We start from the raw sequence: 27,122 nt of genomic DNA, 5'->3' as shown, positions 1-27,122 counted from the left end.
GCCCCAGCTCTGTGGCTGACTTGTGAACTGGGTGAGTCACTTAAGTTCTGTGAGGGGTGGGGAGTGGGGGTGGCGTTCGGCCCCTCAGGGCCAAGAGCTATGGTGGGGGGCTGCTTGCCCAGGCCGTAGGGCTTCAGGGCCCACTAGTCAGAAGGGGGAAGTGGGCGGAGAGGACTCATATCTTCCCGTGTCACCCTCACCCTCCTCTGAGGCTCCTATGGGCACAGCCCTGTGCAGAACCCTGTTGGTGTGGTGGGGGCTGTGGGTAACAGGAACCACTAGGGAACATGGGAAATTGGGGCTCGGTCTCTGCTCTAAAACCGGGGCTCTATTTTTCTCCCTGGTCACCTGAGCCCCAAATTCTGCTGGGCCAGCTTCCTGGACCATGGTACCCTTCAGCCCCACGCTTCACTCAAGTACACCTGCCATTCCATAAAGTGCCACCAGAGGGCAGCCTCCTGGTCCTGGGGATGACCCTGGTAGCCTGCCTCTCTGGGACGTCAAGGAATCGAGGCCTCTGCAGGATCCTGCCCTAGGGGTTTGGGGAGGGCAGTCCAGGCTTCTTGGGACCAGGACTCGGCCTGTTCTGGGACCACTAGAATCAGGTGAGAGTCAGGGAAGTCCTCCCCAAGGGCTGCCCAATCTTCCTCTGGTGGCTGCCTGAGGGGGAAGCTTGCCTCCTGGCTCGAGAAATGCAGGGGAGGCCCCAGGCACCATGGGTGCTGGCCTGGGTAAGGAAACTCATAGTGAAACCAGAGAGATCTTGTAGTGAAATTCATTCCGCTCAGCACACCTGCCTCAGTGCAGGGCTGGGGAGGGACCAGGAGGCGACAGAGCCTCCTGCGGTGGCGGTGGCTTGGGGAGGGCCCAGAGCTTTATCTGATGGGCCCCAGCCTTTCTCACAGCTGAGCGGAGCCACCCTGGCAGGCCAACCGTGAGTTGGTGGGCAGGGGCTCTACGGGCCCGTGGCCCCGCCTCCCCGCCTGCCCAGCAGGCAGGGCGGCGGTGAGCCTGGGAAACGTGTGGGCGGCAGAGTGGGCGCCACTGGAGGGGAGCAGGCAGCGAGGGGCTGGGCACTGAGGCAGGTCCCTCCGGGGCTCCAAACCCAACAAACATCAAAACCGGTGACAAAAACTGGGGCAATCTGAGTGCGCGCTTCTAACAAAGCACCACTTTAACGTGTCACCAAATACTGGTGGCCCCTGAGGGCACACGGCCCCCTGGGGCGCTGCGGGAGGCGGTTCCGTGGGCACGGACTGTCTTCTGGGTGCCGTCCCCCAGCTAGAGCTCCCTCTGGTGGGGATATCCTGTGTGGGCTGGTGCCAGAGCCAGCGAGGAAAATGTGGGGCTCTGACTTCCCTGGGTTATGAGGGGTGAGCCATTCTGGAGAAACTGAGGCCCACTTCTCCAGGGGCCCTGTCCAGAGGGGGCCTTCAGCGTCCTGGGTGCCCTCAGAAGGGTTTGAGGAGGGCGGGTCTCAGTGTCAGAAGGGTCTCCCTACTCTCAGTCCTGGCCACCGTACTGCCACTGCCTCTCTGGGTGGGCTGGGCTGAAACCTCCACTGAAGGAGGGGGTTTTGAACCTGTCTCTGCCGCCCCTGTCCTGATGGGAGTTGCCAACTGTGCCAGGAGCCTCAGGCCCACACTGCATCATTGCCAAAGGTCTTTAGGAACAACATCTGTTGAAACTCTTTCTCAAGAGGAATATGATGCATCCTTTTCAGCCCATCTTACCGAAGGGAGATGTGTGAGGTTGGGATTCTACGCAGCTGCACCAGCTCCAGGATGACCATGGGTGGGGGCCCCAGTCAGGCTGCCAGACTAGGTCCTGCTGGGAGGTGAGGTGCTGCCTGGCCAGGCCATGGGGTGGGGTTGGGGCGCTGTCTGGGGGAGATGGGAGCGGAGCTGGCACTCTGTTATCTCCCCATTTCAAAGGGGGAAAAGTTGAGGCACAGAGTGGGATATCAGTCCAAGGTCACAGAGCTGCTAAGTGGGAAGCTGGGATGGCCGGACCCTGGGCCTGCACGCCCTGGAAGGCGTGGGCCTCCTGGTTGGTCCTGGGGCTCCTCACCCCATCCTGCCCCGGGGTCCCTCCCGGCCTTCACCCAGCCTGTCAGTTTGGTGGGCAGAGGCTGTGGTCTGCTGGTGACCTGGTGTGGCTCACCTGGTGGGTCCAACTGGGGCCAGGTGGCTTCTTCTTCCCGAAACTGCCTGTGGTCTTGGGGGGAGGCCTCCAAATGGGTCAGAGGGCGTTTGGCCCCTGCTGTGCACCACCACGTGCCGGATCTGCCCAGGCCTCCCCACGGAGCTGCCCACAGACCCTGCCCTGCAGGCCGCCCTGGGCCGGACGGCCTGCTCACTCTCCCTTCCATGGCGCCTGCCTCCCCTTGCCCACTCAGTGCCTCTGAGGCTCCCTCCGGGGCCCCCTCTGCACACTCGGCGATTTATGGGGCTGTAGTCTCCAGTCTGATGTGCACTTTAAGACCCAGCTGCCCTCAAACCGAGGGTCCCGCAGGGGGCCTCCGCTAGCCCCCCTTATCCAGGGGAGAGCCTCATCCTGCTGCTCAGGGAGGAGCCCTGGGGGTTCCTCCTCGGTGCCTTGCTGTCCCCACCGCTCGTGAGCACTGAAGTCTGGTCCGTACAGTCCTATTCATTGCCCCTTTTCTGAAGAATCTTTAAAAAAAAAACTTTTTTTAACTGAGAACATATTTATTTAATTTTGAGAGAGAGAGAGAGAGAGAAACATCTGTGTGAGAGGCAGCATATTGATGGTTGCCTTCCCTATGCTCCCAACCAGGGATCGAACCTGCAGCCTAGGTATGTGCCCTGACTGCGGGTGGGAGCTGCGCACGTTTGGTGGGTGGGATGGTGCTCCAACCAACCGAGCCATCCGGCCAGGGCTAGAAGGAATCTTATAAGGCCTTCTCGCCATTCCAAAGTGAAATTCATAGATAATTTAACCTGCCGTCATAATTTAAAGAATCAGCCATGGCTGGTGCGGCTCAGTGGATGGAACCAAAGAACCGCGGGTTGCATTCCCAGTCAGGGCACAGGCCCGAGTTGCGGGCCAGGTCCCCAGCAGGGGGCAGGAGAGGCAACCGCACTGTGACTCTCTCTCCCTCCCTTCCCCTCTGTAAAAATAAATAAATAAAATATTTAAAAAAAATCAATACAGTGTCCTAACTTCAAACAGGAAGAAGTGAAAGGAAAGTATTTTGTAACTTGACAACGTGTGTTTGATGAGGAACGTGAGGGCGTGATCTACGGAGGACTCGGGTGCTGGTTCCGGGCACCCGGAGGCCACCGAGCAGACAGGGCGTGGAGGCTCCGTCCAGGCTCAGGTGCCTGCTGCAGCCACTGTGCCACCTTAGGGACACGACTTTCCCACCTTCCGCATGAAACGAGGTTCCATTTGCCCCTACGTTTCCATGCTTGTTACATCCCTGAGGAATTCTGTAAACTTTAAAACAGAGGTGGGTCCCAGACTCTGGCCGTCACCTCAGGGGTGTCACCTCCGCCAGGACCCTCTGCTTCGGCACTGCTGCAGCAGCGGGCACTCTGGCGGCGTCCCAGCCTCCACCTGCTGGCTGCCAGTGGCACCCACACCCCGGCCGTGATGATCAGAAACGTCTCCGACATTGCCAGAGGTCCCTCTGGGGGCAAGATCACCCCATCTCAGAGCCACCAACCTCCCCAGTGTCCGGTGGAATATTAGGACGCTATGGGACATGGGAAAACTTACGGCCAGCAGGACACCCTCCCATCACCTCCCAAGCCCCCCACTGACAATGACGATGGCACTCCCATTACTGCGGCCCCCGACACTTCCCTGCGTGTGCTGGAGCACCACTGGGGAGAAGCACAGCTACTGTGAGGGCCTCTCACCTACCTGGCTCTGGATCGGGGGTGGGGGCAGCCATGCCGAGAAGCCCCGTCCCCTGCCCCACATACACTGTAAGAGCGGCCATCCTGATTTCTCCCTGGGACCCACCCCCGCCTCCTCCCCGGCCCGTGCAGGGACATCTGGCCCATCCCCGCCATGGCCCCGCGCCCCCCATGCTCCGCCGGCCTTGCCTGTTTTGACCCCTGGTTTCTCCCTAATTCCTGCCTTTGTCTTCCAGCAGCTCAGGGTCTTGTCCTGCCTCGGTGCCTCGTCCTCTGGACACCCTGGAATTGCACCTGAGTCCTTGGTCCTGAGGAGCTTCTCAGCCCAGGCGTCTTCTCCAGGGAGCCCTCCCTGTGGCCCCACCCCTGCGTGGGCTTCCCCAGCCGCCACCCCCAGCAGCACCTGCCCTTGGATTCATCCCTGGAGCTGTCAGAATCCGCTCCAAGAAGGGGACCTGCCCGAAACCATGGTTTCGTTCAGTTCTGTTTTCACTGACACACACCGAAGGGGGCCGGTGCGGGAGACCAGCGGGTTATAGCACTGGAAGGGGACCGTGACCCCACCCAGCACCTTGGCTCCCTGCTCAGACCTCCTGCTCCTTCTCCTGAAGGAATATGGGGAGGCGGGAACTTGGGTGGACACGGGAACTTCTCCATCCAAGAGTGCCCAGCTTGAAAGAGCTGGCTGAAGCCAAAGCAGAGCTGGTGCTGTGGGCTGGTGCTGTGGGAGAGCCTGAGGAGGCGGAGGACCCCTTAAATTCCTACCTGGGGGGCCCCTTAGATTGCCCAGCCTCAAGCCCAGCCCCTGGCATCTACTCTGGTGGAGCCTGAGCCTCCAGCCCCTCAGGTGTCCCTGGAGCATGGAGCCCTGGGCGCACAGCAGCTGAAGGCACCCTGGGGCTGGCCTTCGCCTCCCTTCATCCACCGCAAAGCCGGCCCGCTCCTGACCAAGGTTTATGCGAGGCAGCAGACAAGGGCTTCGGGCGGCAGCCGCCCAGCCTGGCCTCTCCTTGGCCCTGGGAAGATATCCCCTCTCGTCCTGTGGGTGCCCCGGCTTCCGAGATACCTCCTCTGTGCAGCGCAGGGACTGGAGGCCAGGGGGTGAGTGGAGGGATCTGGGAGGGGCACCGTGGATGAGGCCATCTCTAAGCTAGCAGGGCTGGGCACACAGCGGTAAGGGACACCTGGGTCCTGGGAGGACACACTGGGTAAGGACCCTGACCCTCTCCCTCCTGGAAAGTGAGGCATCGGCAACTTTTGTCTGTCAGCTCCTGCCGGCCTCGGTGCCGCATCTGGGAAGTGGGGAAAGAGACCTTCGTCTCCCTCCCCTGGTGACTACTGGGGAGAAGGCCGGTAGCGTACCTAAAAATGGTTCCTTCAGGCCCCTGGGTTTGGGGTCCCAGGCCTGGGGCACCGCCTCCGACTGCTGGCCATGTGCGCCCCCTGCCTCAGTGGCTCTCACACGGGTTGCACAGCCATCCTGCCAACCAGGCCTTTCCCCCATTTCCTGCAGCTCCTCTCAGTGAGGCAAAGAGCCTGGCCCTGGCTCAGCTGCGGTCGCTCCTGGCCGCCGTGGGCGCGCCTGATCCCGGGCCTGGCCTGTTCCCAGGCCCCTCCCCTGCCTGCTGTCCCCAGGGGTCAGCACCTTGCCCATGGGCTGGTTCTTCGTAGGCTTCTGGGAGGGGTGGCAGCCTCCTGAGTTCTTCCTGTTTCTTGACTTTGGCCTTGTGCCTCTGCCTGGGGTTTGTTTATGCCAGCGGTGGAGTCGGAGGTGTCACTATGCAGTTCCCTCCGGGCCTCGTCCCCAGAGGACGGCAGCTGGTGGGTCCACCGGGGAATGGGAGGTGACCGGAGGGCAGCAGCGGCTCCAGCGGGACACCAAGACCTCAGCTTAGAGGGCCAAGGGATGATCCCACGGCCGTCCCCGGTGTGCGGGAAGGATGAGAGAGGGTGTGAGAGTGAGCGCGTGGGTGTGAGCCCCAGAATCGTCGTGGGAAATGGGGAGCACATGAGTGGGCGGAGGCCTCAGCCTGGGCACCCATGTGCCCTGACACCTGCTGGGAAGGAGTTTGGGAAATGGGGGAACGCAGTGCACCACACATGTTGGCCACTAGGTGTCACCAGGAGCCCACAAGACAGAAGCCGGGCCCAGGTGAGCGGCTCCCCAGGTGCGCTCTTTCCCTCGGGCCGGAGGTGCTCCCTGGTCTGTTGAGCTGTCTGAGCGTCCAATAGCTGTGTTGAGCCAGTGGGGCGACGTTACCCTGTCCCGGAGGAGACATTCTCCACGGAGGCAGCCTGCCCCCACCTCCTCCGCACACTGGCCCCGCTGAGGACCGAGCGAGTGGGTGGTGGGGAAGCACAGCCCTTCTCAGCCACCCTGCCCCTCCCGGGACCGGGCACCCGCTGCAGGGTCCCCTTCACGCCAGCACCTCCAGGCGAGCACTTCGACCTGCACCCTGGGCTCCACACCCCGAGTCGTGTGGCACGAAACACGAGAGCCGCCAAACGAATGAACCAGGGAACTGGTGACGGGGACCCTGTCACACAGGAAATAAATCATGGGGGGACAGGGAGGGCCACTGGGGTGGCTGCTTTGGGGAGTCCTCAGGGAGGGCCTTTGCGAGCAGCTGGAAAAGCGATCAGTCCTGTGAACAGCAGAGGGCGGAGCATTCGGGGCAGCCAGACAGTGTGTGCAGAGGCCCTGGGGCAGGAACAAGCCAAACCTGTTGTTGGTTGAACGCTGAGGCCTGTGAGGATGGAGTGCGGGGATGGGGCTGGGGAGGCGGGAGGAAATGGACCACGAAGGACGTCGGGCCGAACTGCTTTCTTCCCCCCACGAACACTCGATGTAGAGAGTTTCTCAGGGGCCACCCCTTGCAGTGCTATGGAGCCTTCCTGCCGAGATGTGGCTGACGAGTCTGTCCTGTCCGGGGCAGGTTGCGGCCGGTAAGGACCAGATGGTACAGCTTATGGGTGATCCTACAGGCCCCAGGCTCCAGGTCCCTGTGGGCTGAGAAGCAGGTAAAACTCCAGAGAGCCTTCCCTCAGGGGAGGAGGGCTCCCCAAGACAGGGCAGGACTGGCCCATCTCACTCCCAGGCTCCTGGGTAGAGCCCCCTGGGCTGGGAGCAAGGCTGAAGGGGGACAGGGCAGAGGGAGGGAAGGGTCACAGAGGTCCCACGCTGAGGTGCTCTGCAGCCCAACTCCCTGCAGCGACTCCACACCCTTCGGAGTAAATCCAAGAGTGCACCATGGCAGCGACCTTACATACAGCCCCCTCACCTTGCCCACCCCGTCAGGCACTCACTCTCCTCGCACCCACTTGGCTCCAGCCACCCTGCTTCTGAAGCCAGCGCGTTCCGGCCTCCGGGCCTCTGCCCTGCCCTGCCCTCTCCCTGGACCGCGCTGCCGGACATCCTCAGGCCCGTTTCCTCGCCTCCCACGGGGCTGCTCAGATGGCGCCTTCCAGGAAGCTTCCTTTGACACTGTTTCGCTGCAGATCGCGCCCCCTGCTTCCGTGCTCTCCCTTCACTCTGTCCTGCTTCTCTCCCAGACCACCAGGTGAAATTCCACGTATTTTACTTACTTCCTTTTATGGCTATCTGCCCCACGAGCCCCGCTAGAGCGTGAGCTGATCTGTTTTGTCCGCTGTGTTGGACGAATGCATGAACGGGAACAAGAGGGACGGGGCTGCCCTCATCTCTCCCGACCTTGTCTGTCTCCCGCAGGACCATGTTTGGACTTCAGCCTCTATCCCTCCGGAGCAGAACCAAAGGATGGAACAGAGTGCTGTCTGCCCCAGAGGCCCTAGGCGTTGTCATGCTCGGCTTGGTCGGCTTTGGGTCTCGCCAGCTCCGCTGGATGGGCTTACGGGGAGGTGCTCCCCACGGGGAGCTTCCTGGGCCGGTGTCAGCTGGCAGCGTTGGGCCGGGGTTTGCAGAGCCACCGACCACAACACAGCTGGCCCTGCTCTGTGCCCTGTGCACCATGTTTTAATCCAACACGTCACACTTAATGGCCTTAGGCAAACACTGCGAGGTGTGGAATGAGGCATCGTGGGGGGCCCCACGCGTTACACAGGGGAACCGGGAACATGCAGGGGGATGTGGGAGCCACATGGTGGGGAGAGAGGAGCCATAACTGCCCTGCCCCTCTGTGGTGGGGGGAAGCCAGTGGGCTCTTGGGTGGAGTTGCCCTGTTATTGGGGTCTCCCCAGGTCAAGGCTTGGGGGGGCCCTTGGAGCCTCTCCCATGCCTGCCTTTGGTGGGAGGGCGTGAAGGGGGCCCTCACCAAAGGGCTGGGCCGCAGGGCACCCCCACGGCTGCCCGGCCCTGAGGTGGACCTCACCTCTCATTGTCTCTTCTGATTTCCAAGAGGTCTTTACATCAGAAACCCTCCTGGAGTAACACTGACCCCTGGCAGGAGATGAGGGGTCCAGGGCCAAAGGTTGCTTTAAAGGACTCGGCTGAGACCTCAAAAACAGACTGCTAGAACCGAAAGGTCAAAGTCTAGCCGAGAGATTTAAAAATATTTTTGGAGAAATGTCCTCAGAAGCCCAATACTTAAGAGCAATGCTCTTTTGAGGAGGAAGGTGGGGAGCTGGAGCATCACTTTGGGGAGACCTTGGAGCGATCTAAAGGAAACCGAGGGGTTCCATGGAGGACAGTTTGCAAAACAGCAAATATCAAGTTACTGTTCCCTGCCAGGCGGAACCTTATGGCAGTGAAGGGGGCTCCTTTTGCTGACAATGACTCTTAGAGCCAGTCTGCAGTACCTGATGCTCCCAGCAGGGGTCACTGCTAGGAGGAGGCCTCTGGCCAGGCCGTGGTGGCATCCAGGAGAGCTCTGGACCCCAGTGGGCCACGTGCCTCTGCCTCAGTGCCAGTGACCTCGAGCCTGGGTCTGCTTCGAGCTAGGGGCCACCACATGCCCTCCCAGTGGACAGAGCTGCCCTCTGGTCACACGGCCAGCTTGGCCAGGGCTGGTCGGAAGCCCTTAGCTCTAGGACAGCTGCCAGGGCTGGACCATAGGGACTGGTAAGGGTTTCTGGCTGAGCCAGGATCAGGCCATTCCAAGGGACAGCTGGAGTGTCTCTCCAGTCAGCACCTGGAAGGGGGCCAGCCTGGCCTCTGGCTCCGGCCAAACACATGTAAGTACACACAAACACACACAGCAAACCCCGTGTGCACATAACCACATGGGTCACATACTTACTGCGCATAAACACGCACAGACACAGGCACCGACAAGTGTGTGGATGCACACACATGCACATGTGCACAGGCACACATACACACACTCCCCACTGTCCCTCCCCGGGCAACCTCAAGTGTGGATGCAGAAGCACCTTTGGGCCCCCTCTTTCTGGAGTTCACCCCACCCCACCCCCACTCTGGTCGTGGCAGCTCCTCCCTGCACTGGCCTCAGCCAGCCTGTACTGGTTGGTGTCTGTGTGGGGGGGTAGTGAGGGGCAGCGGGAGTGTCTGGCTGCCTCTGGAGTGCTCTGGGCAGAGGCTGGGGGTGGGAGTGTGGTGGGCTCACTACATCTTTCTGGGGTAGTGGAGAGCTGGCTTCGTGCCCGTATCCCACAGAAGTGAGCCGGGCACAGGGTGGTGGTGCGGGGGACAGTCTGGCTCCCGGGTGCTCTGGTCACCCGGGCTCACCCCAGAGCAGGTAAGGCTGAGGCGGCCTTTGAGGCCCGCTGCAGCTGCGCGTCCCCTCCCCTGGGGAGCTGGTCCGGCCCGCAGCCCACTGTCCTCTCCAAGAGCAGGTGGGCTTACTGGTTCTTCGGTCCCCAACTTTCCCGAGCCTCGTCACCTCAGACTGAGCGCTGGGGGCTGGAGCGCGTGGCCCCCCGTCCCTGCTGTTCCCTCCGGCCATAAAGGCGCAGCACGTGGGACCACCAGCCCTAGGGTACTAACTGCAGCCACTCGTGGTATGACAATCAACTGGAGCCACGAGAGGGGCTCCGTGTGCCCAAGCCCGCTCTGGGGAGGCTCTGCTGAGTCCAGTGTGCTGACCAGGAGCCTGTGCCCACTGCCCTCGGCAGGGACAGAGGTCTGTCGCCTCCCCCAGCAGATCAATACCTCTAAGGCCGCTGTCAGCAAATCTCTGACCTCTGACTCAGCCACACTCTGTGACCCCTGAACTTACGGGTCTTTCCACCAACCCTTGCCCCCATGTCTGGGGCGGCTGAGGGTGACCCTCTGGCTCCAGCCCAGGCTGCGAGGGAAGGGAATGCAAAGCCATCCGGCTCCATGGCCCGGCCTCCTCTCTTCACTCTGCACTCAGAGCTGTGGTCAGCGGCCGCCCCTGGGGGAAGATGGGTGACCAACTCTGTAAGGGGCCCTGCCAGGCCGGGGAAGAGGCTGGGGCCTGGAGCTGAGTATGTCAAGCAGCCCAGGGCTGTGGCTACAGGATTTGGAGGCTTTCTTCTGGGGCCCGGGGGCCTCGGGAGGTCCAGCCATCAGGGAAGGGGCCCTGGACTTCCTAGCTCCTGTCCGAGGCCTACCAAGGTGTCACCCCCCCCACTCCCCTGCAAATGGCTGTGACAGGGGCCTGGGCTCACAACTCCCCCAGGGCCACTGGGAGGAGGACAGCTGGGGATAGGGTGCACCCCACAGCCAGGGCCCCAGCCCATAAACCTTTGGGGGATGGAGGCTTCCATCCCGTGGGCCCCTCCCTACAGCCAACCCCTGACCAGTCTGTGACCCAGCAGCCCTGACTTGAGAATGAGGAAGGGGCGGCTCAGAGGCCTGCGCTGTGCTCCCTGGGCTCTAACCCCTTTGGCTCAGCCGGAGAGTCGCCGTTCTGGCCTCCCGCCGGCCTAGCCGACTCCATTTCCGGGCTGCACGTGCTGGGGATCTAGCCCATCGACCCCTTACCGTCAGTCCCCTTGGACTCCGGGAGCCTTGTCCCCTGACCCAGCACAGGATGCAGTTTAGGGAGCCATGGGCTCCCGGGTGGGTGCCACTGTCCCGAGACAGCACCCCCAGTGGGTCTGGCCAGGGACAAAGGGGCCCGCTGGTCACTCGCTATGTGACCGTTACCTGGAGTATCTGAACACTGGCTTTTGCTTAGAAGAGGAGACCCCTCCCCATGATGGGGATTCTGAGGGCCGTGGTCCTTCTGTCTTGGGTCTGCAGTGTGGGGAGGGGCAGTGGCTCAGAGACGACAGCAATGAGACAGGAGGCAGGGGCAGACAACAGAGAAGCAGGTGGGGCGGGGGCTGCCCACTAAGGCAGGAGAGCAGGTGAGGAGTGCGTGGAGGCGGGCAAGTGAGGAAACTGAGGCTCAGAGGATCGGGTCAGAGGAGCAGCCAGGAAGTGGGCTCAAGTGGGCCTGACTCTGGCATTGAGGGGTCCTCATTCTCCCGATCCCATCAGCCTCCGCCTAGAGATGCCAGCCCCAGGGGCGACTTGAGCCACTGCAGGGGCCCCTCAAGCCCTGCCTGTCTGCCTCCCTGGGCCATTCTCAGGAGCCAGGAGAGACAGGCCTGGCCTGGCATAGAAGCCTGGCTGGCCTGGCCCGAGCCGATGGGTGTGTGGACAGTAAGCCCTGAGGCAGTGGGCGGGGTGGAGAGGGCGCCCAGAAGGCCCCACCTTGGTATTCCGAGGCCCACTTCCCACCCCTCTGCCCTCTGCACGGTCCTCTGGGCTTTCCAGGGGCCTCAGTTTCATCTCTGCTTGGGACCTGGGCCAGTTAGTTGGGAACTGCCTGTCTCAACCCAGCCGTGGGGTCGGGGTCGTGGATTAGAGGCGGTGGGAGAAACAACTGTGGCAGTCACATGGTGTGTGGGGGGGTGACCCCTCTCCACCTGCTGTGGGCTAGGTCTGGCTACCTGACCCGGACCCAGGGAACTGAGCCTCAGGGAGGCAAGTGACTCCCACAGTCACCCCAGGAGAGGCAGCTGCACTGGAGCCCACGGCTGGGAGTCACACGGGGCTGAGGGGAAATCCTGCCGTCGGCGCGGAGGCGGGCCCGGGCCAGGTGCGCATCTGGGCCGTGCGCTCTTCCCGCCCAGGGCCCAGTGCCTTGCCTCTCTGCTGACCAGACAAATGTGGCCTGGGCTTGCTGGGCCCCTGGGGCTTTGGGCAACATCTGGAGGGAAGGATCCAGATGGGTGGCAGACAGCACCACAGTCCGGGTCCCTGAGGTGGGCCCGCTCTGCGCCACCCTGTGCCCTCCATGACAGCTGGGGAGTTGGCTCTTCCCAGTTCTAGTGATCACTCCTGGGACCCCCTGGTGCTCCCTGTGGTTCCCCATGAGCACCCAGGCCCGGTGTCAGACCCGAGCCCTGACACATGCACACAGAGCCACAGGTCATACACAGACACGTGCACACATAGAAACAAACACCCCTCACACTGTCAGCCTCCAGACACGCCGCGTACACAGACCCACACAAAACCCTGCTGCGCCTCGCACACCCATGCACCATGTGCTGACGCACCAGCCGCACTGACACGGCCCACAGTCGCTGCACATCACAATGACACGGCCCGCAGACTCACACACACAGACGGTGCTCTGACCCTGCCCGCGTCACCCGCACACTCCCAGCCCCACCACGCACACAGACTCAGAGCAGCCTGGGCCCCACGGCCCCTCCCCCGTCCCAGAGGTTCCTCAGCCTCCACTTGGAGCCCAGGGAGGTCAGGATGTCCTAGGATGAACGTCTGATGGGAGAAATTCAGAGGAAAAGTGGGGGCTTCCAGGGGATGTCCTGTGGGGTAGGGGTCAGGAGCTTAGAGCACTTTGGGGTGGGCAGCTGAGGCCTGGAGCCAAGGGATGTACGCTCCCTCCGTCTGTCGCTTCCTCGGGACTTCCTCGAGGGGCCTCTGTGCACCCCCTGGGGTAATGGTGGGCATGTAAGAGGTCCTAGTTTTGATTCCTCACATATGCCTTCATGGCTGACCTGGGGTGTGGCCTCCGGGGCCCCCACCTTTGGAACACAAGAGTTCAGATGGAGGGTCCCCATATCTTATGCCCAGAACTAGGGGCCTGGCCTATGGGCGTTGCCCTAGCTTGGCCTGAGCCCCACCATCTGCTCCAGGGCATGGAAAAGGCCTTTCCCAGACCCCGAGGGCTGGTTGAAACAGAAGTCCTGTCTTGGAGAGCAGAGCCCCAGGGACCTCTGACCTACTGTGTCTGCTTGACATTCCACGTCTGGAGCCAGATTCTTTTGCCGCAAAGTGTCCAAGGCTCTTACGAAGGTCTCGCAGGCCATCTGTGAAGGGGTTGGAAGGGGTAGGGGCACTGAAGGCAAGTGGGGACCCTGGTGGGGGGGTCCCAAGAAGAGATAGTTTTCACTAGTCCTGTGGGGCTCTCCCCAGAGGTCAGGTACGGTGGACGGTGGGATTCTGAAGCATCAAGGCAGCTGTCCCTTCTCTGGTTGGAGCCCAGAATGGCAGCGATATGTTGGCGAAAAGTGGAGCAGGTGTGGGGCTCCAGCTCATGGCGTATTTCTTGGGGTGGCGTCCCTACAATCCTGGGCAGAGTAGGGCAGGCCCCGCCCACTGGCATCACCGCCTAGTGAGAGTCGCCACTGTGAGTGCCGGTCACTGGCCATTCCTGGGAATGACCTGGTCACCTGCCAAAGGCTGCTGGGAACTCTGCCCAGCTTTGGAAAATGCTGCAGGCCCTCCAGCTAGACCTCCACCCCACCCCTGAGGCTGACTCGAAGGTCCACACTCCTGGGGTGCCCATTAGGAGCCAAGCTATTCCGAAGGGGTCTGCTTGAGTACGCTCAGTATTCCAGTGAATCTCCCCAGGGCCCCTGCCAGGCCCGCCCATGTTACAGACGACGAAGTGAAGGCCCAGAGATCTGGTCAGGGTCCCACAGCCAATAACTAATAGTGCGAGGACTTGAACTTGGGACTTTATTATGAGCCCAGGGCCCAATTGTAAAGAGTGTGAGGTCCAGCCCTCCAAGGCCTGGCCCAGAGGGCAGCTAAGACCAAGTGAGCCCTGCAGGGCAGGGAGCAGTCAGCATACACAAGGCCTGGGGTCAGGGGGTGGCATTGCTTACCCCCATCGCTCTCTGGGTTTCTCAAGTCATTCACCTTCCAAGCATCTACTGAGTACTGCCCTGTGCTTTGCACTGTGTCAGGTGCTGGTAACCCTGCTGAGTGGGACAGGGTCATCCCTGCCCTTGGAGAGCAGGCATTCTGTGAGGAGACAAAGATCAGCCAATAAACAAATAAGGAAATGGGGTCAGGTAATTTCATCTTTTGATAAAGGCCTTGAAGGTTACAAATCAAAGTGGGGATAGTGTCTGTGGGGGATTTTAGCCAAGGGACCCAAGGAAGGGCTTCCTGATATATGAGCCAATGAAATGAGTTTAAAGAGGGAGGAGCATCCCAGGCAGAAGGAACAGCAAGGGCAAAGGCCCTGAGGCAGGAACAGGTTTGTAGAGTTTGAGGAACAGACTGGAACCAAGGAAAAGTGGTTCTAAAAGGCAGGCCATAGCCACCAGGGGGATGACCTGAGTCTGGCCCCCAGATTGGAGCAGGCTCTGTGCTGCCAGCTCCAGCCCCAGTCAGGGAAGCTGCGCTGGGCCTTGCAGAGAATGGAGAAGTCCTGATTTCAAAAGCCCATGTGTGTAGACTTAAGACTTTCTCCCACATCCAGGGGACAGGCCGTGGGTACAGAAAGTGATGGCAGCCTCATGCCTCTATAGCAGCTGGCTGACCTATTACCCTCTTGCTCCAGGAAGCCCCACAGAATCCCTTGTCTCAGACACTGAGACTGCAGTGCCTTAGGGTGGTCCCGGGGCAGGGGTGGCATTTGGTTTCCCAGTTGTATTGCAGCCTTGCCCTGAAGAAGGGTGACTGGGGTGCAGCTGAGCCTGTGGGCAGCCTCTGAAGTGTGAGCAGTGCACACTTCCCAGCCACCCCGCAGGCAAAGGAAGCCATGAAAGGCTTGTGTGGGAAGCACAGGCGAGCTTCCACTGTTTTCGGTGTAACTGAATCACAGACCCTGGAGCAAGAAAGCAGAGCCCCTGGGACTCGAAAGGAGGTGCTGAAGCTGGGATATTTGATCCAGGATGGTGTCTCCTAGGGAAGAGAACACAGAAGTCCAGACAAAAATAATTTAAGACAGCTCATAGGGAAGTTCATGGTGGAGAGAAGAGGAATCTGGTGAGGGCGAGGGCGAGGGCTGGGGAAAAGCACCAAAGAGGTAGCATCGGAGTGGAGCATGAAGAACGGAGCAGGTGGAAATGCAGGGAAGGTGTGGCTCGGAAGCCCCAGTGGCTCCCGTGTGGCTCCTGTGTTAGAGGGGTCACTGATGGCTTTTGACTCCCTCATGACCTTGTCAGAACCAGATGGCCGGATTGCTGGGTGTTTCTTGCCAGTTCATTTTGTTTTTCTTTGGAATGCGTATCCATTTCTGACCTTGGCTTTCACACCTTTCCTGAGTGGAGTGTTCATTCAAAGGGAAGCCACCATCCTAAAGGCCAAACTGGCCCACCTTCCTACTCTACCCCATAACCCGAGACTTGTTTTGGAACTCATTCACCCTCCTCCTGACTTAATGAATGTTACCTTCTCGCCACAGATCCTGCCCTGAGCCCACTTCTCCGCATCCCGATTCTTTATTTCACTCTAGGTTAGTGGAGTGTAGGATTCTCGCTAGAAAGTTCTCTTCCTGAGCACCTGGGAGTTTAGTTCTATAGTCTTCTGCCATCCATTGCTGCTGATGAGAAGTCTGCCGTCAGTCTAATCATCAATTCCTTTGTGGTAACCTCTCGTTTCCTCCTGATACTTTTAAGATGATCTTTTTGTCTTTAATGTTTTCTATTTTTACTGTGGTATGAATTCGTTTTTACTTACCTTTCTTGGGAATCAGTGTGCATCTTCAGTGTGAAGACTAACGCCTTAGTTCTGGAAATTTCTTAGCCATTATGTCTGGATTTAATCTGGTTTTCACTTTCTGGAATTCCCATTATATGCATACTGGATCAGCTTGGACCTTCCCGTCCTACCCTCCAAGAGCCCCAGTCTCTCACATTTTCCTTGTTTCTGCACCTCTGGGCTGCATTTCAAAATCTTCCCCAGGTGTGTTTTCCACCTCCGTAAACCCCTCCCAATGAGCTTTCATTTTACACTGCAGTGGCTTTTCATTTCCTTCAAAATCTGTTTTTATTGTCAAGTAATACTTTTTAAATTGTGTCTTCTGCTCCCTCTTCTGTGTCCTTCTTAATTTAAATGTACTTATTAATATAGTAATTTTCAAATGATTTAATATTCCTAGATCTAAGGTCTCCTGCTGATGTGGTGGTTGGCTTTTGTGGGGGTCATTCATAATTTCTTCTTACTGTGAGCTCATCTTTACTGGGGATTTTTCCCCCCAGTGATAACTCCTGGGCTGTGGAAGTGGCTATACAAGGTGAGTACAAGTAAGTTTCTCTTGCAGTTCCATAATACTTTACATGTTAATTTCTAGATTTGGGGTTCTAGAATCTCCAGATTGCATAAATGTGAATCCCACATCTATTCACAGCTGAAGCTAGAGTTTTGGTTTCTCAAAGTTGACTCGTTTTTCCCACCCCAGAGGAGACAGAAAGCTTCAGCGCACTTTCCGGGGTCAGCTTTGTACGGTGCTGTCCTTTCGGCCCTGGGCTTCAGGTACCAAGGTCAGTTCCAAGTCACCACCTCAGGGAGTCCAGGACACCTCTCCTGTTCCTGGGTTCTGTCCTTATTCTGAAACCTTTCCCAGCCTCTCTGGCTGATGACCCCAGCACATCTCTTTGACTTACCCTTGAACGAGACCTCCCGGCTTCAGCACCTCCTTTTGAGTCCCAGGGGCTCTGCTTTCTTGCTCCAGGTGCTGTGATTCAGTTACACCCCAAACCCCAGAGCGGGGCCCTCAGACAAGCACACCCCCAGCACCCAAGAATCCCAGATTCTGACCAGTTATGGCTTCTTCAGTTCATGACATTCTGGCACAAAGCCATAAAACTTTCTAGCCATGCGGACTTCTGATGGTCCTAGATCAATGGTTCTTGACCCAGATCAGTTTTGTCCCACCAGAGGATATTTGGCCACAATTGGAGACGTGGCTGTGACTGGTGGTGGTGGAGATGAAATGTCACTGGCATTTAGTGGATGGGGGCCCGGGATGCTGCCGAATGTCCTGTGATGCACAGAACAGCTCCAGCCGCACAGAACCAATGATCTGGCCTAAAATGTCCACAGTGCTGCTGCTGAGGAACTCTGATGGCTGCTTCTTCCCTTTCTCAAAGTGGGTCCCACCTCCCCAGGGGCCGAGCCCTATTTCCGCGATGGGATGGAGGGACAGAGGAGCCCTAGGGCCTGCCACAGGCTGAGGGTGCATCCGGAGGAAGGGCAACTCTCATTGGACCCAAAGAACCCCGGGTGTCTTGACGGCTCCCAGCTCCCACCCAGAGCCCGGCCGAGCCCGTGAGCTACGATGCACCGCATATGTGCCCTACCTGCCTGTGGGGCCTCCTGCTCAGCCCCTCCCCTGTACAGGCCGCACGCGCCAGCAACACGGGCGTGTGTGATGTGGGGAGCCGGCCTGTGGTCGTTGGAGCAGGCCAGGCCCTCCTGGGGGTGGTGAGGACATATCTCTGGTGCCATCTTTCCTGTTCTGATAAATAACTGATCTGTGGTTGAGGCAAGAAGGTCACCTCTGCCCAGGGAAGCTCAGGAACAAACCACTTGTGACCGGTGGGAAGAGCCCGGGGTGGGGCAGCGGGAAGTCTGCCTTCCCTGGCCGCCGGGCTGCTGGGGGCAGATTTGAGAAAAGGGAAGTGCTGGGCTGGGGCAGCGTTTCCTGTGGTAGGGGCAGTCGGGGCATCAGGACGGCATGGCAAATCAGAGGGCGGGTGCTCCAAACCAGGAGGGGGCGAGTTAAGCTTCCCCTAGTCAGAAGGCCTGGGCCAGGAGGACCCCGGCTAGGCACAGTCCTCTGCTGTCCGCCGTGGGTCGGGTCTGGGGGGATAGAGGAACTTACTAAAATGCCCGAGAGACCATGAGTCCCCTGTTAGGGACCCTCAGCGTGAAGTCACCAGGGCCGGGTGATTCACTCCTTGCCTCTCATTATCTCTAGATCATGGGTCCTGCACCTGCTCACGCAGTTCCCTCTTCAGGTTACCTGCTCCTGCGACCTCCCTCCAGGCATGGAGGGAAGGCCTGCTGCTCCTTCTCCCCCCAGAAAAGCCCGCAGCCCCTGGCCTGGGTGCTCTGGGGAGCCCCCTTCCTCCTGCAGGGAGGTCTGAGCCCCGCAGCCTGTGTGAGCTGGCCCAGCTCCTGCTGCCCCTGGAGTGGGCAGCTGCCTGCTGCCTTCTGCCTCTTGTTACGGAGGACACTGGAGCAGGGGCTTAGGAGCTACGGAGCGGCCAGGCCTCCACAGCTCCTGGAACCCAGCTTCCTCCTCCGAGTATCACAGAGCATGAGCCAGACTCGGACTGCAGAGGAGTGCCCTGCCTGGGAGGGGAGCCGAAGGGGAGGCCGTGGCTCCCTGCTCTCCCGGCCCGGCCACCTCCCTCCAGGTTAAGTCCTGCTTCATCCACCTCGGCGGTCAGTCTCACTCCAACCCCACCGGACCCCGTCAGGACGCAGAGAAACCCTGGGGGACGACTCTGTCCCTTTTGTTTTGGCCGAGCCCCACTTCCGGTGAGGGTCAGGGCTCACCGGGTGGGTGTGTGGTTGGGGTGCTGGAGCTGCTGCTTCCACCTCTCTGGCCCCGGTGGAGCCTGTGCCGGGCAGAGGTGGCATCGGCCAGACCAGCACCCTGCTTCGATCCACTGTGTTCAGGCCACATGGGCAGTGCCCAGGGAGGGCCAGCTCACTCCTCTTTCTCCTCACCCCCATGCTCTCCGGCTCTGCGTGTGCCCTCTTTTGTTCTCCCCTCTTGACCTTGGGTTACCTCTTCTCTCTCTCTCTGTCTCCCCCTCAGGCTCTGCTGTTTCTTGCCCCGCCAGCCTCCAGGCCCCGGGGGCTCTGTATATATTTATCCATCTGTTAGTCCGTCTCCCTGATGTTCTCCGCATTTTCTCTCTCCTTATTATTCCCATCACCCCATGCTGACCCTGGCTCCTCTCCGTCTGTCTCTATCCTCCCGGTCTCTGTGCTCTCCCCCACCCCGTCCCTCCCGGCTCACCCCTGTCCCCGATTGTCTTCAGTCCCTGCTGGTCCAGAGTCCCCTCTGTCCCACGGCTGCAGCCTTGGCAGGACCTGCGGGGCATTTCTTAGTTGCCCACAGGCCCCCATCCTGTTATCAGTTGGAAATGAATCAGATTAGGAAACGGGGGAGTGGGGGTGTTATCGCCTGCTGCACACGGTGCTCTCGGCTAATCTCTGGTGGCCCTGGGTTCGAGAGGAAATGCAGTTGCGACACTGAGCCCTTCTTACCGTCACTGTCATGTCCGTGGCCAGGCGGCAGGGGACCTGGGCTTGAGGCAGAATGGGGGAGAGAATGGGGGAGAGGGAGGAGGCGGAGGCCAGGCCCCGGCCGCTCCCAGGCCTGTGCACATCCCCGCACGTGCCCACTCACACTTGTGTGCACCTTTGAGCACAAGCCCAGGGAGCCTCCTGGACACTTGCATCCCTCGCACGTTGCCAAACCTCACACCTCATTCTTCCATTGCCTTCACACACCTGCCCCCATCCCCTGGACACATCACTCCTGACTGGATGGCTTCTCAGCCTTGTCCCAGGCGCCCTGTGACCCAGGGGCCCATCGACAGACGGAGTGAACCTGTGAAGCAGCCGCAGGACTGGCCCTTCCCCTGAGCAAGCCCTCCCACAATATTCAGAGTCCAGCAGCCAGTCCCCCCCATCATCCCTGGGGCCTTGAGGTCTGCGTGTCCAGTTCCTGCCCTTCACCGGCCCTCGCCTCCCACTGCCCTTCAGCTTCCTTTGCTCCTGCCTTCCTGCTCCTGCCCCCCTGGCTGCACTGCCCTTCTTGGCGCCCCAGGTTTGGACGTGCCCTTCCCTCTGCCTGGAGGACTTTCCTCCACCAGACACCTGGCTGACTCCCAGACTCCCAGCTCCTGCGGCTTTCCTGTCGTTTCCTTAGAGCATCGCGGGCCCCCTTCAGGTCTCTGGTCCCAGGGCTCTGGCACCCTCATGCGTGGGTTCCCCTGTCCCCACTGGAGCTGCACTTTTCTGGGAGTGATTTCTTGTTCACCACCCACCTCCCACTGGACTGTGGGCGTGTGGAGATGGGCCGCAGCCCTCCAGCACCACCCAGTACCTGGCCTGGAACCTGTTCACACTGCACAGGGGTTGAGTGAACAAGGGTGTAAACACACCCAGAGACACTGATGCCCCAGTCAGCACACACTGAAAAACACCCAAACACATCCAGACACTGCATGAAAGCCCCCACCTAGACAGACACTCGGACAGACTCAGAGTCTGAAAACCTAAGTGTACAGAGAGACGCAGAAAGACTAAGATGCTCAGATAAGCCCACTGTTTCCTATGGGCTCATTGCACCTCACAGCTGGTGGGTGCCCAGGCTGGCCCCCGGGTGGGGTCCCCCGTCAGTGTGGGCCTCCTGCGTCCTGTTGCCCTGGCCTTGGCTGCAGGGACCTCTTCCCAGGTCACCGACTCCCCAGGCAGGGTCCTCTGGGCCCTGGGCCTGGTCTCGGAGGACTGGTACTTACGACAGGCAGCTTTCAGGCCCAGTGCACAGGATCAGGCCAGTGTACGCTGGCACCTCAGGATGACAGATTTTAAAGAAAAGTTACAGTTTAGGGAAAGGATTGGCTGAGCACACACCAAGCTAAATCTTGGTACATTTCTCAGCAATGTTTTGCTTTCAGAATCACTGCTGAAGTTAATCCAGGTCAGGGTTGCTGTCCCGGCCTCAAGGAGGTTCCAGCTGGAAAGAGGCAGCTGTGGTGGCCGGTGAAGAGGGACGGCGGCCTCGGAGAGGGCGGGCCTCCGGCAGACCGGCTGCGGGGTGGGCCGCAGGAGGCAGCAAGCAGGGCCTGGACGCGGCTCACAGAGGGGCCTTACCTGGCTTCGTCTGGGGACGGAGTGGGGGTGCACTGGGCCAGGGGAAGCCAGGAGAGGCGGGGGCGGGGGGGGGGAAGAGATGGGCCGGCGTGCCCTGCCGCAGGGAAGGGGCCGTGAGGCCTCCGGGGGCAGCTGCTCGCTTCCTCAGTGGGCTTTCGCCGCCATCAGGACCCAGCGGAGAAAAGCAGTGGAGCCCCCTTGGGGTCTGCTCCTGTCCGCGGGTCCCCGTTTCAGACCTTGCTTGCGGAGAGCCTGGTTCTCTGGGGTCACCAGCCCTTGAATGAGGGGGCACTAGAGCCATGTTCCCTGCACACCCGGCACCAGGGAGACACGAGGGGCCGCCTCTCATGGCTCCCCAGTCCCATTTCTTAAATCGAAGGGCATTTCCCAGGTTGCCAGCAGTCTGCCCCTCCCCCAGCCAGACGGTCTTCCCCAAGAAGGGCGTTCTCGAATCCTCCTTCCGAGGCAGCCCTAGCAGCTCCCGGGTCCCTCTGTCCCGATGTCCAGTTTCCTGATCGCCAGGCCCCGGCCTCCCCTTTCCCAGACAGGGCTCTGGGGCCGTGCTGGCAGGACCCGTGTGCCGGGGGCACATGCGGAGGGTTTCCACAGCACCCAGGTCTCTGTGCACCATTTTCTCGTCCCCCAGGGGCTGGCGGCTGGCCTGGCGTCTCTCGGATGGAAATACTGAAGACTCCTTGGCTGATCTGAGAAACGTGAGAACAGGGCTGGGAAAATCGGCCGTTTTTGTGGTTTGGGGGTTTGAAGCAAGTTTCACAACTGATCTCCCAAGAACACGGTCCAGTCAGATGCGCTCCCTGCCCGGGGGCCCAGTTCCCTGCTGGTAGTGGTGCTGACCCACCGCCTGGCTGGGCCGCTGGGTGTGGGGTCGTGGCTGGGGCAGGGGCTTCGCTGCCTGCCCTCCTGCACTCCCTGCTTGCCTTGTTTGGGGGGTGAGCGCAAAGAGCTGAGACAGAACCATCTGGGAGATTCTTATGGTTTCCATTTTATCCTTCAGCATGGGGAGAGGTGTCTACTTCACACCCGCACTCCTGTCTTGGAAATCTTTCCCAGATACCTCTGGGGCAGCTGTGCCCAGAAGCCTTCATCTGTGGGGACATAAAGTCTGAGAGATTCTTTTGTTGCCATAATCTGGGCCTGGGGCTGACTAGCGGGAGGTATTGGAAGGACCTGCTCTGGGGGGGTTCAGGGAGAGAGGGAGGACCCCATGAAGGCACACCCAGCCTCCCGAGGTTCCCCTTAACTTCCGCTGCCTCCTCTTCAGACAGCACTGGCTGGGGTGGGGAAGGGGTCCTCAAACCCTGTCCCCAAGTGGCCTGGTTTCCCAGACTGTCCTTCCACTCTGGGAAGTCCCAAGCTGCCTCAGGCCAACCGGGGGCAGAACTGAAATTGGTGACATCTGCCTCTTTGGCCCCTTGGCTCTCCCTCCCCGCCCACTTGCCCCAGACTCTTCCTGCAGGAGCCTCCAAAAGACAGGCCCCCCTGTCCCTGAGTGAGCGTTGCTACCCTGTGTTCCACAGCCCCCACCCCGGCCCGGGCCCTGAGCGAGACCTGCACTCTCCACTTCTGGTGGCTGGTGTGTAACTCTGCACCCTGCTGTCCTTGTTTGGAGCCACGGAGGCCTAGGGCCCTGGGACACTTCTCAGGCATTCCATCCCCCAGTGGAGGGAAAGTTAAAGTGCCAGGTGGGGACATTCCTGCCCAAGGGCATGGTGTAAGGCAGCGGTGGGTATGGGGCAGAGATCCGGGTTCTGGAACAAGTGAGGGCGGGGCTAGGATGTCTCCCATTCTGTAGGGCAGCTAGAAAAACAGAGCTGGACTGGGAGTCCCCAGACTAACAGCCAGGGGGGAGCCAATCATGTGCTCGGTCAGGGGAGGGGTCGGTGGTCGCTCAGACGTGGTGGGTCGGGGACTGGCAGGCCAGCCCCGCGGAGCAGCGCTCAGGGGCCAGACACAGGATCTGAGCAGAGCCTTGGAGCCTCTCAGTCAGAAGCAGAGAAATCTGGACAACTGAACACACCCAGGCGGACAATGAGCCAGGATTTGAAAAGCCCTCAGAGTCCACCCTGCGGGTCAGCATTGCTGGGCCATGGAGGCCGACAGTGTTGGGGGTCAGGTAGAGACACCCACACAGGGCGGCTGGCTCGGGAGGCTGGGTGTTCTGAGTACATGGGGTGGGTGCTCGGGTCCCCCTTCCCGTTCCCTATCCATGTGCCCCCCCAGCTTCCTGTTTCTGTTTTGGGGCCACAGGAACTTCCTCTTCTCATCACGGTTCAAAATGGCTTGCTAGTCTCAGCACAGGCCTGGTGAGGGGTTGGTCATCCCAGCCCGAGGCCGCGCACAGATGTGCCCCTCGGGGGTGGGAGGGCCTGCTGAGGTGCGGACTGCGGCCCGTCCCCAGTGCTCCTCCTGGAGCTCCTTGGATGGAGCCTCTGGGGTGATCACCGTTTGAGGCCAAAGTGGGCTGGATCCTGCTGGAGTGACCTTGAGCAGACACTCTGTCCTCTTCCCGCCTCAGACAGGGGATGCAGAGGGTCTCTTGCCCCCACTTTCCTCCTGCTCCCTCCCAGGACACGGGCACCTGACGCAGGCATTTATGGGCAGCACGGCTTTGGCCCGTCGTACACTTACACACACACTCGCACACACGGGCACACACACTGGCAGCGGGGACGTGGCCTGGCCGGGGGTGCCTGTGTGTGTACTCCTTGGTGAGTGTGTGTGTGTGATCATGTGGGAGGCACACACATGTGTGTGAGTACATGGATCTCCCTGTGTGAGCTTGTGTCTGGGTGTGTTTGGGGGAGCCATCTCTCTCCTCCCGAGCACAACCTGTACCCCTGCCCCTGAGCGGAACTTCTCTCCCAGATGGTACTGAGCTGTGTCTGCAAGTCCCCGAGCTCTTGCTCAGGAGCATAGCTTGGGGGTGGGCTTCCCTTAGCCCCATGACTCCTCTGAAGGTATGGTCGTGAGAAAGGTCCAGGGCATGGGAGGCAGCCACGAGGTAGGCTGCCAGGGAGGGTACGCAGGGCGGCCTCCACTGCCTCCTTGGGACCACCTTGATCCACTGGGATGTCGGGCCCGTAAGAGGGGCACCCTGGGAGCACCCTGGGCGTGGAGGGGCCTGGAAGTGAATGTGGACGGAGCTGCTGAGAGGCCAAACTCACTGCTCCTACCTCCTACTATAACCGATTGGCCCTGGATGGAGCTGAGGATCCAAGGGCTTCCCCGCCAGGACCTGGGGCCAGGGTCAAGGTCAGAACCCTACCAGAGCTTCTGTCCAGAATCTCCCAAACACTTGTTCTGGGCCAGGCATCTACTGCTGGAGGACCAGCACTGTCCCTTACTGATGAGCAGTCCGAGGCCATGTGGGCGGGAGGTTGTGGCGCCAGGACCCAAAGCTGGTGGCCACACTGCAGGGACTCATGCGACACTCTAGGCCTGGCTGGCTCCCTCCCTGGGGATGGCCCCACAGGAAGATGACATGGGGAACCCAAGAGCCCACTCCGCCCAGTTTCACCACTCAGCACCTGCCTCCTGCTCCCCACTAGCACCGAGAGGCGGCAGTAGGACGAACCCTCATGGATTGTGAACACTGAGGTCGAGGTCATAATTAAGTCTTTGCAAATCAGGCCCACATCAGCCTGTATCTTGAGCGAGCAGTCTCTGGAGGAAGAACATCCCGGAGCACCTAATGAAGAAAAGTTGGACAGGTTTTAAAACTTTTTTAAACCCTGAAGAATAGACCTTTGTTGCCAGCCCTCCTTCTGTGGCAGCCTGCCTGGCCCCTGGACTCCAGGGCTGCCCCGGGGCCGGGGGCAGGAACAGGCCGCCCCAGCCCCAGCAGTCCCCGCCCTGCGGGGCTGAGCCCCCAGATTGTTGTCCACCATCTGGCTTGTCCAATTCCAGAGGCATCACTGGCTATGAGCAGGACCCCAGGAACGGGGTCTTAAGGGGGCCCCCCTCTTTGTCCTCCATGGCCCACCTCACCCTGCCAGATCTGCCCCTGGGGAGCCAAACCCAGGTGGGGTTGGGGTGGGGCTGGCAATGAGGGGCCACCTCTGATTGCCCAAGGCCCCCCTTTTTCTGGCTCCATACCACCCTCACTGTGTCTAGGCCTGCTAACCCCCTCAACCTCTGCACCTTTGCTGTAAAGGTGTTCCCTCCACCTACAATGCTTTTTCCTGCTTCTTCCCCCTAGCACATTTCTGAGTATCTTTTAAGATGGGTATCACCGCCCCCGCTCCCGGAAGCTGCCGTGCTTTTCCAGGCCAGGTTCCCTGTCCCTCCTCTGTGTTCCCCCAGCTAAATGGTCTCCATCCTCTTGGGCACGTGTCCCTGGAGGGCAGGTCTTGGGTGCCGGGCCAGCCCGTGCCTGGCACAGAGTAAGTAAGTGCTCAGTTCCCCAGAGTGAAGTAAAGGCAAGGTGACAGAGTGAGAGCCTTGGGACCCTCACTGCCATTCCCTGGGGAGAGTGCTGTCCACCGCTTTGCTGTACGGACGGGGAAACCGAGCTCTGGTGGCGGCGGTGACTTGCCCACAGCAAGCTGGATGGAGGGTGGGGAGCTGAGGGCAGTGAGCAGCAAACCTGTTCTATGAAGAGCCAGATGGGAACTGCGTTCGGCTCCATGGGCCATTCAGTCCTTCTTGCAAATATTCAACCGCCATTCAGGACAAAAGTAGCCGTAGACAATGCATAAACTGGGGTGGCTGTGTTCTAACAAAGCTTCATTGACAGATTTCCCATCATTTTCATGTGTCACTAAATGTGATTCTTTTGATTTTTCTCCCTAACCTTTAAAAACCATAAAAGCCTAGCTCTTAGGCTGTATAAAATCCTGTGATAAGCCTGATGTGATGTGGGGCCAGTGGGTGACTGGCCCCTGGCCCAGGAAGGAAGCCAGGTACGCTTTCCCTGCCCTGGTCAGCCCTCCCCAGGGCCCCCAGCTCAAACACGGCATGTGCTCAACAAATGGAAGGAGCAAACAGATGATGAGCTAACTAACTTGCTATCTAACCAGACAACTGACCCGTAAACTAGGCCCTTATCTCTTGTGTTCAGAGCTGCCCCATTCCCATCTCTGGGCTGCTTTAGACCTGACTGACCCCTTGTCCACTGACCTATCTCACTGACCTCTTGACCAGCCCCCATTGTTCTGACCTCTGGCCAGGCCTCCTTTCAGTGGGCACGTGTTATGCTGGGCCAGCAGCACACGCTGCGTCTGTGCGGTGGGGAGAGGGCTTCCGGACTGAGCGGGGTGTCTGGCTGCACCCTGGGGTGGGGAAGAATTGGCCAGGTAGACAGAGGACACATTCCCTGCAGCGGAATGCCCTAGACAACATGTGGAGACCAGGACCACCACACGTCCAGAAGAGCAGGCACACAATTGTCTCTCTGTGGAGGGTTGAGGAGCATCCGAGGCAGAGCCCAATCCCTTCAGGAGCGAAGGCTGTGGGTCCAAATTGGGCCCTAGCCCGCACCACTCAGCTGGGCCTGCCCATCCAGTGTGAGCGAAGCAGGAAGCCCCCGGGAGGCCCCATCTTGCCCCTTGTGGGCCTGCTCCCCACCTGACCTGTGGCCATTCCCCTTCCAGATTTATGCATTTGGACTCAGCAATGCCCTGTCTCAATCATTCATTTACTCAACAAACATTGGTGAACCACCACCTACCTGCCAGACAGGCCCGCTTCAGACTTCAAACTTTGTGGAACTGACCATCCAGCAGGAAAGACAGATGGTGGATAAGCAAGCAAGACCAAGGGCGGGGCCGTTTCTAGGGGCGCAAGGACCGGGGAGTGCTGCTGTACTGCACCGCAGGGCAATGTCCCCGGGCAGGGGTGGGAAGCTGCTTCAGGCCGGCCTTCCTGGGGAGGGGGCAGTAGAGCTCAAATCTGAATGAGGAAAAAAATTGGCCAAGCAAAGACCAAGAGGGAACCACAGTGCACAGCCCTGGAACAGAAGCAAGCTGCTCGAGGGACAGTCCCCAGAGAGGCGCAGAGTGATGGGCATGGCGGCAGAGGGCCTGGCAGGATGCTGTGGACAACAGATATAAAGGCCTGGGTGTGATCGGACTGGTGTTTGTAAAGATCCTTTCCTGTGGCCGCCACTGTGTGAAGAGCTGAGGGTGGGGACTGCAGGACAAGATGCCTGTCCCCAAAGGTGCTGGGAGGATGATATATAGACAGGAGTCCTGCCAGGGAGCCAAGGGCTGGGTCCCCTGCTGGAG

At 59.9% G+C, this 27,122-nt stretch overlaps 1 protein-coding gene across 1 annotated transcript; it reads left to right on the top strand.

Moving 5' to 3' along the window:
- Nucleotides 1–715: 715 nt before the first annotated feature.
- On the top strand, nucleotides 716–27,001 carry LOC128628206 (uncharacterized). Its single transcript, XM_053670555.1, has 5 exons — nucleotides 716–731; nucleotides 3,521–3,702; nucleotides 4,666–4,985; nucleotides 21,524–21,590; nucleotides 26,490–27,001. Exons 1-5 carry the CDS (start codon nucleotides 716–718, stop codon nucleotides 26,793–26,795), a joined length of 891 nt encoding a protein of 296 aa, XP_053526530.1. The 3' UTR covers nucleotides 26,796–27,001.
- Nucleotides 27,002–27,122: the final 121 nt, after the last annotated feature.

This window comes from Artibeus jamaicensis, unplaced genomic scaffold (assembly GCF_021234435.1).
Source record: "Artibeus jamaicensis isolate MK-2021 breed Jamaican fruit bat unplaced genomic scaffold, CSHL_Jam_final contig_589, whole genome shotgun sequence".
Classification (NCBI taxonomy): Eukaryota; Metazoa; Chordata; class Mammalia; order Chiroptera; family Phyllostomidae; genus Artibeus; species Artibeus jamaicensis.
The sequence above is the reverse complement of the archived record's forward strand: the minus strand, read 5'-3'. Positions and strand labels throughout refer to the sequence as shown.

What these genes read in the sequence shown, in the direction of transcription:
- LOC128628206 (XM_053670555.1), top strand. An exon ending in CAGGGACTGGAGGCCAGGGG is followed by an intron (nt 4,986 to 21,523) that starts GTGAGTGGAGGG and finishes CTCGTCCCCCAG; the next exon opens with GGGCTGGCGGCTGGCCTGGC. An exon ending in CCTTGGCTGATCTGAGAAAC is followed by an intron (nt 21,591 to 26,489) that starts GTGAGAACAGGG and finishes TTCCCCTTCCAG; the next exon opens with ATTTATGCATTTGGACTCAG.